Genomic DNA, 11120 nt, shown 5'->3' with positions numbered 1-11120 from the left:
CACTGGAAATGGAAGTGAGGTGGATTTGTGGAAATTGAGTCGGAAATCATTCTACCTGTGACAAAGTTGGCTGATGCTTCTCAGCCAACATGACTCTCGTGATTTCGAAGGTTTTTAAAAGGGCCCGGCGGTCTTGAATCATAAAAATGCGTGCGGAATTAATTTAGCCGCAAGTGGAAAGAGTCACGGTAGCTTATTCCAGTTCCAGAATGCACCTGCCGTCGACTTACCCCTCCAAAACTCAAAACTAAATTGAAACTGACGGTGTCAATTTTTAAGTAAATGATGCTGCCCAGTTGCCAGGCGACATAGTTCAAAACAGAACTTACAAACACTTTAAATAGACCAATTTCTATGCCCACGAGTCGATTTTGCTTTCCGTAAAACTTATCTTTTACGACTGATGACTTTAAATAAAGGATATAGACTATGTACCTGGTTGGATATTGTATCGAGGATCAAAACGCGAAGCTTCGGGAGTTATGATTGTTCATAATTTATGCATGATTGGAAAATCATGGACATTGGGCAGCACACCGGAAGCAAATACGTTGACAGGTAACAAAAGAAGTTTTCAAAGAAGAATTCAAAGAGGCACCCCTCAAGGAAAGGGACGAACGGTTTCTTGGGAAAATCGATAATGATAATTTGCCCTGTAATTGAAACCCATGGTGTCTGTGTGACAGCCCAGTCTTTCTTCGACTCTGCAACTTGTCTGACGAAGCTCGTCGGCAGCAGCCCGTAGATATAATGAAACGTGAAACTAAATTAGTGGTTACCATATTTTGTGTTATGTACCTGATCATGATCATTTTCTTGTGACTGCTAGTCATTGACCGACAGTATGTTGGAGAATCGGGCACGGACGTGCGCCGGTAAAACTGTGGTTTACCGCAGCGGTGACAAAAACCCGCACCCGATGTGGTGATCTGGTGAACCGTGAAGATTGGAAGGCCCGGGTTTGAGAGCGTGATGTACCAGCGTTTTGTCTTTGGAAAATTCAGACGGAACACCTGATAGATTTGCGAAACATGTTTGGAAGCAGATGCATCATGCCGGAAATTTTAACCGAAATTATATACGCGGATAATTGGATTTAGGGTTAATTTTATACAAATAAATATTTGTTGGTTTTGACTTTTCTACAAAGGTAGGTCTTGTATGACATTTTTCTGTATGCAGCATGGGTAAAAAAAAACAGTTCAAAGGTACCTTTCCATATGTACGTTTCTGGGGTGCTTTGCGTACACGATGCGTCCATGCGTTTCACTTTCACGGACACAAATACATATATAATCGACTCCATCAACATAACTCTCGTGTGCGTGCATTCGGCCGTCACGATTGCCCCGTCAGCGATTTTGACGGATATGCAACATTTTGCGCAAGTGTTGACGCGCATATGGAAAGGCGTCTTAAGTCTTCAGAAACGATTGAGACTGTTAACTTGAACATTTCAAATCAAACAGTAGTCAAATAGCTATTCAACCAAGATATCAAGGTTAAACAGTGAAAGTAAGCATTAGTTGCTATAATGAATTGGTTTATGTTTGGTTTTGCTTCAGGTAAATGCATTTCGTATGTGTGATCCCTAACTTTTGCATTATGACTGTAGGCCTACGTGCTGTTGAGTTCTCTTCGATGCCCATAGGGATGGACGGCCTGCACAAAAGGGCCTTTAACACTCTACCACTGTAAATGGGTGGGCATGGGGTGAGCACAAAGGCCTACATCGTTCTGATGTCTTCAGGAAAAATATCATTTATCATTGACGAATAACGAGACAAAATCAGGTTTTCTCTCGTCACACAGCGCCCAATTGACGCGCAGAGCATTGTGGGTAAATCCATGTCAGGTGTGCGAGCTCGCTCAATGCGTTACTCAAGCGGCTGTTTTCAATTCAATATTTTTTCTTTTTCTTCCTCATTGCTGAAAATATTCTCACAACACTGAATTCATTCATACAAAATTGATCAAGATAACCAATGATTTGAAATATAGGGCCTTTAGCCCCAAAACACGTAATCAGTGATATTGAGAAAATAAATAACCACACTGTGTACCAAGGCCATATTTTCACATATAGCCGACGTTTTATTTTACCCAACCCAAAGCATTACCACTGGTGAACCAAACAATTTAAATAACGCTTCGATAACAGGAAGTGATAACCTTGTGGTCACAAGTTGTGCACCAAGCAGCCGCTCACAGTGTAAGGCCACCAGGCGCTTGGTGACAGGCAAAAACCGGGATGAGTTTCGTCAAAAGAGGGCGCTGTCCTATTCATTTTTATTGGTCTAGTGTCCCGTCACCCATCACTGCATAATAACCACGATAACATCATGCATGTTCATAATGCCAAGTAGCCTGACGTTGACGGCGACTTGTATTTTGATTGCTTCTTAAGTTCTAATAAAGGTGAAATGGCTGAATTTACTCCAAACGAAGATATATTTGACGATGTCGTTATGGCAGAAGAAAGGTAAAGGAGTAGGGAAAGAGAATAAATTTAGCCTGAGCTTACATGTGTCGGTCACTTCGCCCCATTTCCACTTTACCCCTAACCACATTGCCACTTCGCCCCATCGCCACTTTTTCCCATCTGCCCATCGCCGCTTCGCCCCATTCTCACTTCACCCCCATCCCCACTTCACCTCATTTCTACCTCGCCCCATTTCTAACACCACCATTACCTCCAGAACTTCGGGGTCCAATGTCTACTCTGCTCCCACCCTCTGGGGTTAACCGATTATCGTTCATTCTTTTCTTTAGTAAAACAGGCACAGGCCTAGATGGAACAGATGAAAACTTCGATGTTTGAGTAACCAAATAACGGTGGGGGAATCTAACTTGCAAAGGCCAAAACAGTGCTTTCGATTTCCTGACCGACCCTAATTTTTCGGCGAAAAAACAAATTTAATAAATATAAGAAAGATAAATAAATACGGTTGTCTTTTCTGTCTTCATAAACACCTCAGATCAACATTTTCTCATTTTAACGCTGGTGTTTACATGTTTTCCCAGTTACATTTGCAACATTTGAAAAGCAACTTCTGCTAATATCATGAGTTCTCTTTGTGTTTTGCTGTCGCTGTGGTAAAAACGTGCATAAAGCACTGGTCCCCATCGCGCTGCTCCCATGCAAGAGAATGCGTGATGGAGTGTGGCAACCAGCCTATTCACGCATCAAAAAAAAAAGGTGTTTCAAGATTTCTTAAAGTTGATTCACAGAATTTAGTTTCTTTGTCTATTTGTGTATTTTCTGTGTTCATGAGCTTAATTTTAGGTTGTTTTGCTCATACTTGAAGCGAGCATGTTTCCACAAATGTTCCTGCCGCGGTGCTTCGAGTTTTATCCAATTGCTGGGGCACAGCTGTCTTGATACATTGATAATTATCAGAATGAACTTTGAAATAAACTTGAAGAGGATGAGAAAAATCCCAATGCTAGTTCAACCATGCATGTATGTATTAATTCACCGTGAACAATGCAGTCGACATTAAGTACAGTTTTCTGTACAACTCCATCATGATGTTGTTTGTGGAACTCCTCTCTCAACCATTTTTTGAAGAGGCTTGTAAACACACTCGAGCATGGACGGGGCAAAGTGGAAATGGGGTGAAATAGGCAGGTGGGGATGGGGCGATGTGGGCATGGGGCGATGCAGAGATGGGGTGAAGTGGTTAAGGACGACATGGAAATGGGGCGAAGTGATTATAAACCGAGCCTACTGACCAGGCTGACGCGAGCGCGCGACTGACTCTTCATAATGCCACTGAATGGGTGGTGGGTCGCTCCCGTGATCTTTCCCAGGCCCCACACCCGTAATTGCATTTTACTTTAGGATGCATTGTCACGGTTTCATTTGTACTGATTTCTTGGAAAGAGTTCCATATACGGATGCCAATTCACACCCTGTGCACAAGACCTATGAGACTGGTCCGGAAAGGTCTGTTTTCCAAGTAACTGACTAGGTTTTTTCCTCCCAAATTGAACTTTTCTGGACATGTTTTTTGCTTTCTGACAGCTAATCACTGTCACTAGGGAATAATTACTGGAATCTCTATGTGTAACTCATTCTGATTTCTTTTCACATGAAGATTTTTAAGAACATAACAGCATTTGTTGTGACGGTTTTTGACTTACTGTAGATGAGAAAGATCAAGGCATGTCAGCTTCAGGAAAAATCCTTGAGTGGTTGGCATAGTTGGGAGGAAAACATTCCTGGTGCCACTAGCTTAGGCCTAACAAGGCAGTGGTGAGTGTAGCCCATGGGGGGAAGGGAAGGGAATTTCCCCTCTTGTGACATGTTGCCACCGTTCTGTAAGAATCACTTAAAAATGCTGTGGAATTTTTACAATTTTGAAAAACTTGGACCGTCATTTTTGCAAAATCTCTACTTTCTTGAAATGCCCATTTTCATACTGCATATGCCGGAATTTTTCTCCCATTGATGTGCTAAGTGTACAGGCCAACACGCATGAAAGCATGTACCACAGTGAGTGTATAAATGATCATAACTACTGAATACAAACCTCACAGATGTAACCCATACAGAGAAAAGATGATCGATGACTCGCGATGTCGTGTTGCTGGTAGTGACGTTTCGGCTGCTGGTGCTGCTAGCCTTCATCAGGCAACTGAAGTCTGGATGCTGCAGAGTTCGCTATATACCGCTGGACCACGTCCTCGGCTTCCCCCCCCCAGCCGTGTACTGCGGACGCAGTATGGGTGACCTCAGCGGGCGTCGCATGCTCCACTCCATGGGCGTGAAGGGGCCTGTCCTCGGTGTGGCTCCAGTGTGCTCCGGTGCTGCGGTGATTGTGTTGAAGGATGGTGGGGAGCTAGAACCCGGGGATGTCGATGCCGCTGTCCCTGTTGATGCTGTGTCGGTTGAGGCGGATGTGGGTGGCCTCCTTGATGCGTCTGGTGTACCAATGCTGGTCCTGGTCCACACACTGCACGTCGTCCCAGTTAGGGTGGTGACCAGCTTCCTGGGTGTGTTGGGCTACTGCTGACGATTCCACACGGGAGAGTCTCACGTCGCAGTACACCTTGTCGCAGTCACCACATGGTATCCTGTAGACTACTCCTCCGCATCTTCCGGTTGGGATAGGATCCTTAGGGCGTAGGAGTTGGCTCCTCAGATGTAACCTTTTCACAGTTATGGTCTTCTGTGTCTTACACCTGTCCGTAGCAACTGTCCAGTTCATTGCTGAATTGTTGTTTGTTTTACAGATTCCAAGAGGAGGGATACCGAGAAGGCTTTGCCGCCGGCAAGCGGGCCGGAGAGCAAGAGGGCTTCAAGATGGGGCAAATCAAGGGCAGGGAGATAGGGTCCGAGTATGGCTTCTATCTGGGCTTTGTGGCCATGTGGCTATGGCTTGTCAAGGAAGACGCCGGATTGGCAAGAGCAAAGTGAGTCATTGCTTTGGCAATGCTGCATGCTGTCCAAGAGTCAGTGGAATCCATCAGCCTTTTTGAGATTCGGCGGACACAACAGAAGGGCGCCATTGGGTTGGGGTAACATTCCTTTGTGTTTGTTCCAGATTAACCCACTTCAAATAGCGCCCTCCGCCTGTGTCTGCCATGTTTCAAAAAGGCAAATTACAGCTCAGCCACAAGGCAAATCATAAGTCAATTCGTAAGCCACTCCGAGCTAGAACAAAAGAGTGTGTGTTTTTGAATGAAAATGTCAGTCCTGTGGTAGGTACGCGTGCAAGTTTATGCGCGTTTGGCAGGGGGCACGCTGAATACGCACAACAAATTTATGCTATAAAGCTGGGTCTTTGCATGTGCGCTGAACGTGTGCAGAAACCCGGTTGGAAAACTTCTCACCAGTCTGTCTTTCTTTCAGGGTGGATAGACCTCTGTAGATGATGCCTTACTTTGTTAGCATGTGTTTACTTGCCTAAGGTGCTCAGTGGACCGTGGGCCACCTCTGGCTACGTAGGAATGTGCATGTGTAAACTAAAGGCTGACATCATCAGTACGTGTGCCTGTTAGAGCGTCCATTTTTAATTCCCTGGCTGTCATGTCTTTTTGCTTCGGACAAGGGTCGGTCGTTTAAAAAAAACTCAGGAAGAATCATTTCACAGCAAATGCACACAATTTCCATTTTGCTTAAATAAGTAAGAAATAATGAGCCCATCTATGACCACGTTTGGTATAAATGAACAAAATTTTGCTCCAAGATTGAGGTCGGTCAGAACTGAGGACCACAGAATTAGAAAGGAGTGCCCTTAATGGGGGTAAACAGTGAGAAAGGCATGACTTTTCCACAGCGCATTTGATCAATTTGTAGCTTGAGATTGGATGACATGTACATGTATGTCGTGGATTTGTGAGTGCTTGTCGGCAACATTACATGTACATGTATCATACTTCCTTCTAAATAACACCAAGTGGATCCAAGCATTTTCTTTCCTTTGGTTGAATGCTTGCAATACATCAGTGCTGACAAACACAGCAACTAGCACGAAGCTTGTATGGAAATCCTTGCCAAAAACAAACAAAAGCATTTACTGCCAACATTTGTTGAATATTGCTGCTGTTTTATTGCTTATATGTATGTTACGATAATTAGTGTAATGATTTATTTGAAAGTATATGAATTAAATATCCAACTAGTACTGTCTGATCTTATATACATGTAATTGCATCTTCACAGAACAGTGAAAGCGCTTGAAACACTGCATGCCATGCTGGCTTCCTTCAAAGTTGAGGATGTAACCAGTGAAAGTTACTGGGACGATTTCAGGCAGATCAGAGACAAGTTCAAGCAGGTCTGGTTGTCATTCATATGATAAATATTTCCCAGCGTCATGATTGCGCCTTGCTGAATTTTTCATCCTGAAATAAAACTGGAGGTGCTAATATTGATCCAAGTCTGCCAGTTTGTGTTTTGGGTGAATAGCACTAAATGCAAGTCTGTGTCATAGGTGTGGGGTAGAATTCAAGTTTGAGTCAGTTTTAGGGGGTGAAAGGTCGAATGGCAATAATTTCAGACCATCTAAATATTCCATATTTGCGCGATTGTAAAGTTGTATACATGCATGGTCAAAATGTGCGAAAGATGTACATGCATGGTCAAAATGTGCGAAAGATGTACATGCATGGTCAAAATGTGCGAAAGATGTACATGCATGGTCAAAATGTGCGAAAGATGTACATGCATGGTCAAAATGTGCGAAAGATGTGAAAGTCAAACTGGCAATCTTCGTAACAACCCATCTAATTTCTTTAGACTAACTTTGCACCCCTTTATGTAAAAAAAATTTGATATTACTCAAGCCACAGCTCACGAAAACTTGATGGAAATCTGATTTTAAGCTGATAAAAGCTCTTTTTGTATCCAGTTTTTTCCCTATTAACCCTCACCCTCCTCAATCCTCCAAAATATCCTTCCGGCGGTTTTGGAGGGATTTTGGAGGATTGAGGGTGAACGGCAAAAGTGCATGGCTGATTGTAAAGGATGCCATGCATGAAGGTTGTGGGTTAGACCTTGTATTGTTTTGCTTATTATGCATAAATTCAGCCTGATATTTCTCTTGAATCAACCCCACTGCTCAAGAATGCCCTTCGCACTGCCTCAACATAATGACAGGAATTGCTGGAGGATTTTGAAGGATTGAGGCAGTAGGCACACCTCCAAATGACATTTCCAAGAAAGTTCAGAGGATTTTGAAGGATTGAGGGAGAATCCAATTTTTCAACCCCCCCCCCAAATTTTAGGATTTTGGAGGATTGAGGATTTAAATTTGAATTGGAGGAGCCCTGTTAGTGGTCTTTGACAAAGATACACTGAGTACTAGGAGTTGGTGCTCACACATACTATAATGGGCATTTTAAAGAACAAAATCTGAATAAAGGAATCAATCTCCTTTTGAATATATTATTTATGACGGTAGTTATCTACATTTTCTCTTCATTTTAGGTTGTTTCGCTTCTCGGCATAAAACTGGATTTCACTGAGGAGAGAAGCCAGAAACCACCGATTTCATTTTGAGTAAAGCACGTCAGCAGGTGGCACTTGTGTTGGTGTGCGGGAGACGTTGCGAGGATGTTAGTCAAAGGAAACTGCCCCATGCAGCAGGAGTGGTAAGTCATTTACATGACACTTGTTTTGTCAGGAGACAAAAATTTACAGTGATCCAATTGCTTTGGTACCCAGCGTGACAAAACTTGGACCAAGTCAATCAAAAACACAGTTTGGAGACACAGCAGTCGTTTTGACTAATGGCGTGTCGTATTCCTCACAGGTTGACAAACTAAAATTCCCAGAAGTTAACTAAATCATTTCCTACCAAGCATTTCTCTGAAATTAAGTTAAGGTTTATTGATCAGCCTCAGGAGATTTTGGCTGCCAGTCGCAAGTGTAAAGTTGATTTGCCCAACTGGATGATGAAAATGTAAGGAGAAGAGGAAGGAGATCATTACAAGCTTTCCAGTGAGACATCCCCCCAAGGGGAAAAAAATCTGTGGTACATTGACAGGGTTAGGTAGGCTGACAGTTTTAATAGTAGGCACCTCCTTCCCCTAATTCTCAAAGTATTACTATTGAATAATCTTCACTCATCACATCTAGTAGCACAGTTTTGGAAGACCAATTCAAGCACAGGGTCGAATGAGTGCTTCTTTGTGGCATAATAGAGTTTTGGTCCATAATTCATTGTAGGAGCTGTTTAACTGGTTTTTTAAAGAGAGAGAACTCACCTGTAAACTTTGATCTTTTTTTATAATTCTCTTTATTGTGTTTGTCCATAAGAAACATTCCCCAAAGCTGAAAATTTTGATTTTTATTCCAGTCACCTCTCTTTCTTTCAGAAAAAGGATTTTTTTTTGGGGGGGGGGACTCATCAGAGCGTGGGTGCAAAGTTCTTTGGTGATTTCAGTAAAAGATTTGTTATTGATGTTCTCAATTTATGTCAGGTTTTCAATCAATGACTTGTAACAGCCCCACTTTGATTTGGGTTGTTTGGGTGTTGTCCTAGCAAAGTTCCTCTGTTGGCTTCACCTGTTTCAAGTTGGGTGCTTTTTTTTTTTCAAAATGATTGGATTTTCATGCTTTTATTGGCACCGTACATCATGCGCGGGGACAACTTATACTTGGATTGTGCAGGTGCTGCGGGGACTTCTGTATTCCCAGAGGAAGACAAGGGCAGGAGTGATGTCCTAGGAGGAAAAGCCTGACCGAGAGGTTGCAGGTAACTGCAGTGCTTTGAGGCTGCTCAAGATGTGACAAAGTCCAGGGTTGTTTACTGCTGGCCGCATGATTAAAATGCTAGAAAATGGGACTTACGAGGAACCTGAGTTGATGACTGAAGTAGACATGATTCTGTGAATCACCCCTCCACAGCTTTATAATCTACCTTACCTTTTAGTGGCAAGGGGTGTATGAAATGATGCATCATGACGTGCAGTGATCTTAGCATATGCACATGACAACTGGGATGCGATAATTATAGCATGAAGATCTGTATCATGATACCTTGCTCAGAATAGATTCAGGCAAAAGTCTTACTTTTTCAGGCTGTATATAACGTGTTCTCTTGCGAGCAGGAAAAGTGGTGGAAAAAATGCTCTACGGTTGCCATTGTAAATGATTGGCTTCAACAATATTCGAGACGTTCGAAACGTACCCCAGTTATTCTAGGGTCAGAAAGCTGGTGATAGGGTAAGAATCAAATCTTTGCCTCGCTGCTTGTTCTGACGACGTTTCCAGAGATAATTTTATCGAACGTTTTTAGACTTGCTTTGATCCCTTGAAATCACAGCGCATTTATTGCCCATCAGGTCCATCAACTGGTTGAAATTTTCCGGGGGGGGCATGAGAATAGTCTCCCTGAAACTGCTCCGCTGTGAAAGAGCAGCCGTAAGGCTTAATGGAACATAGAATGTAATGGGATTAGAATCAGAAGTTGAAGAAAAGGGAAAGCCTGGGGATTTGTGTTTGGAGTTGGAATCTATTAATGGTATGATGGCCAGTGTGGATAATTGTTCATTTTGTTGTTGGCTGCCAGCAAGATTTATGTATTGACCATGGTCAGTGGCATAAATTTGTGCTGGAAACTGGGGGGGGGATGTGGGATGGGGAAAGGCACGGGGTGACATTAAAATTTGAAAAGGGGGGACACTATATGACTGTATATAGAGGTTGATAATCATGATTTTATTTTACATCTGTAATATGTATTCAACGGGCATATTTATGGCTTTTTAAACTTATTTTCCCCTTGTCGAGTGATATTGAATGGGTTTGCGTTGTTTGAAGTCTGAAAAATTCTTCACAACCCAACCAACTTAATTTTTTGGCTCACCACAAAAAAGTGGGGTATGATTCAATAGCCCACCCCCCGCCCCAAAAAAGTGTGTTGGGGGGATATATACCCCCATACCCCTTGGGATTTACACCCATGACCACGGTGTAGCTGAAGTATTCAGGAAGTATAACAAAAAAATAAAATTAAGTTCCCGAATGGAATTTGGTCATGATGATCCTATAAAGAGAGGGACACCCTTTGGCAAAAAGTGTTCTAGAAACAAAATCTTGAGTTCATCTGGTCAGGAATTGGGTCATATCTTGAACAGTTTTATTGAAATGGTATTTGAATAACTTGATACATTTTCCTTTTAAAATAAGACTGTATTTTTGAAGCGTAAAGAGGGAATACTTCTCTAAAGGAACATCCACATTATCATTTTTTGTGTTGAATGATAACTTTACCCGGAGATCTAAGGTGCTGTGCTCCTGGATTAGTTATTTGTAATTTTAAATTCCTTTTCTATCATTTACTTCGTGTGACTGGCATTTGACAAAGTTAAATTCTTTTGACACAGAATTACACACAGAAATATATTATAAACCTTATCAAGAAATATAAACCTGGGTATTTCAAAAACTCATTGTCGTAAATTCTTTCCATGACGAACAGGTGGTTAAATAAACATACATGCACTTGTTAAATTGATTTACTGTGTGTTGAATCACACTTAATTTCTCAAATAATTGATGAGTCAGGTGGTTCTGCTCCATATATACTTGCACATTGTAATATCCAAGTCTCTACTGTGCTTACCTTTTGTGCTACACTTTTTGCATATAGTTTGAGGCTGTCTAT

General features: G+C 42.2%; 1 protein-coding gene across 1 annotated transcript; it reads left to right on the top strand.

Moving 5' to 3' along the window:
* Positions 1-1984: 1984 nt before the first annotated feature.
* LOC110973036 (protein LTO1 homolog) lies at positions 1985-10970 on the top strand. The gene is made up of 5 exons (XM_087134810.1): positions 1985-2482; positions 5239-5418; positions 6671-6785; positions 7937-8100; positions 9122-10970. The coding sequence occupies exons 1-4, from the start codon at positions 2424-2426 to the stop codon at positions 8006-8008; spliced, it is 426 nt and encodes a 141-aa protein (XP_086990936.1). The 5' UTR covers positions 1985-2423; the 3' UTR covers positions 8009-8100; positions 9122-10970.
* Positions 10971-11120: the final 150 nt, after the last annotated feature.

This window comes from Acanthaster planci, linkage group LG03, assembly GCF_054643075.1.
Source record: "Acanthaster planci isolate LZ-2023a linkage group LG03, COTS_SCS, whole genome shotgun sequence".
Classification (NCBI taxonomy): Eukaryota; Metazoa; Echinodermata; class Asteroidea; order Valvatida; family Acanthasteridae; genus Acanthaster; species Acanthaster planci.
This window is presented reverse-complemented; position numbering and strand designations above follow the sequence as displayed.